General features: G+C 51.8%; 1 protein-coding gene across 1 annotated transcript in view; it reads left to right on the top strand.

Annotated features, from left to right (window-relative positions):
- PHALS_03945 (FOG: Transposon-encoded proteins with TYA, reverse transcriptase, integrase domains in various combinations) overlaps positions 1-366 on the top strand; it is a gene marked incomplete at both ends in the record, with an annotated part of 398 nt that extends 32 nt beyond the window's left edge. Inside the window, 2 exons of the mRNA XM_024721978.1 lie at positions 54-289; positions 351-366. Coding sequence (XP_024573101.1) covers positions 54-289; positions 351-366 — 252 coding nt within the window. The remainder of the gene's footprint in view (positions 1-53; positions 290-350) is intronic.
- Positions 367-498: the final 132 nt, after the last annotated feature.

Raw genomic sequence — 498 nt, 5'->3', positions numbered from 1 at the left:
TTAACAAGCGAGGGTTCGAGTCCCTTAAGGCCGATCCATGTGTTTTCGTCAAGACTGTATCACGTGTTGGATTTTGCGAGGTGATTGCGTATGTGGACGATTTGATTGTTATGGTCCCGGAACTGGACGACATTAAATTGGTGCGCGACGGACTAAAGGAACAGTTTGAAATCAAGGAAGTTGGTGAGTTGCGCTATTGTTTGGGCATAGAAGTGCGACGCGACCGTGCCTCACACACATCGGAGCTAAACCAACGCGGTTATATTCGTGAGATTACCGAACGTTTTCAGTTGGCCGACTGCAAGCCAACCGCGATCCCAGCCGACCCAACTGCACCCCTCACCGCAAAGACCGATGCCCCATTGACCCACTACCCATATCGAGAACTGGTGGGCTCTTTGATGTACGCTGCAATATGTATGCGTTCAGACGTTGCGCACGCGGTGGGGAGGTGGCCAAGTTTTGCAAGACGCCAAACAAGTCACACTGGTTGGCCGT

This window comes from Plasmopara halstedii, assembly GCF_900000015.1.
Source record: "Plasmopara halstedii genome assembly, contig: Scaffold_241, whole genome shotgun sequence".
NCBI lineage: Eukaryota > Oomycota > Peronosporomycetes > Peronosporales > Peronosporaceae > Plasmopara > Plasmopara halstedii.
The sequence above is the reverse complement of the archived record's forward strand: the minus strand, read 5'-3'. Positions and strand labels throughout refer to the sequence as shown.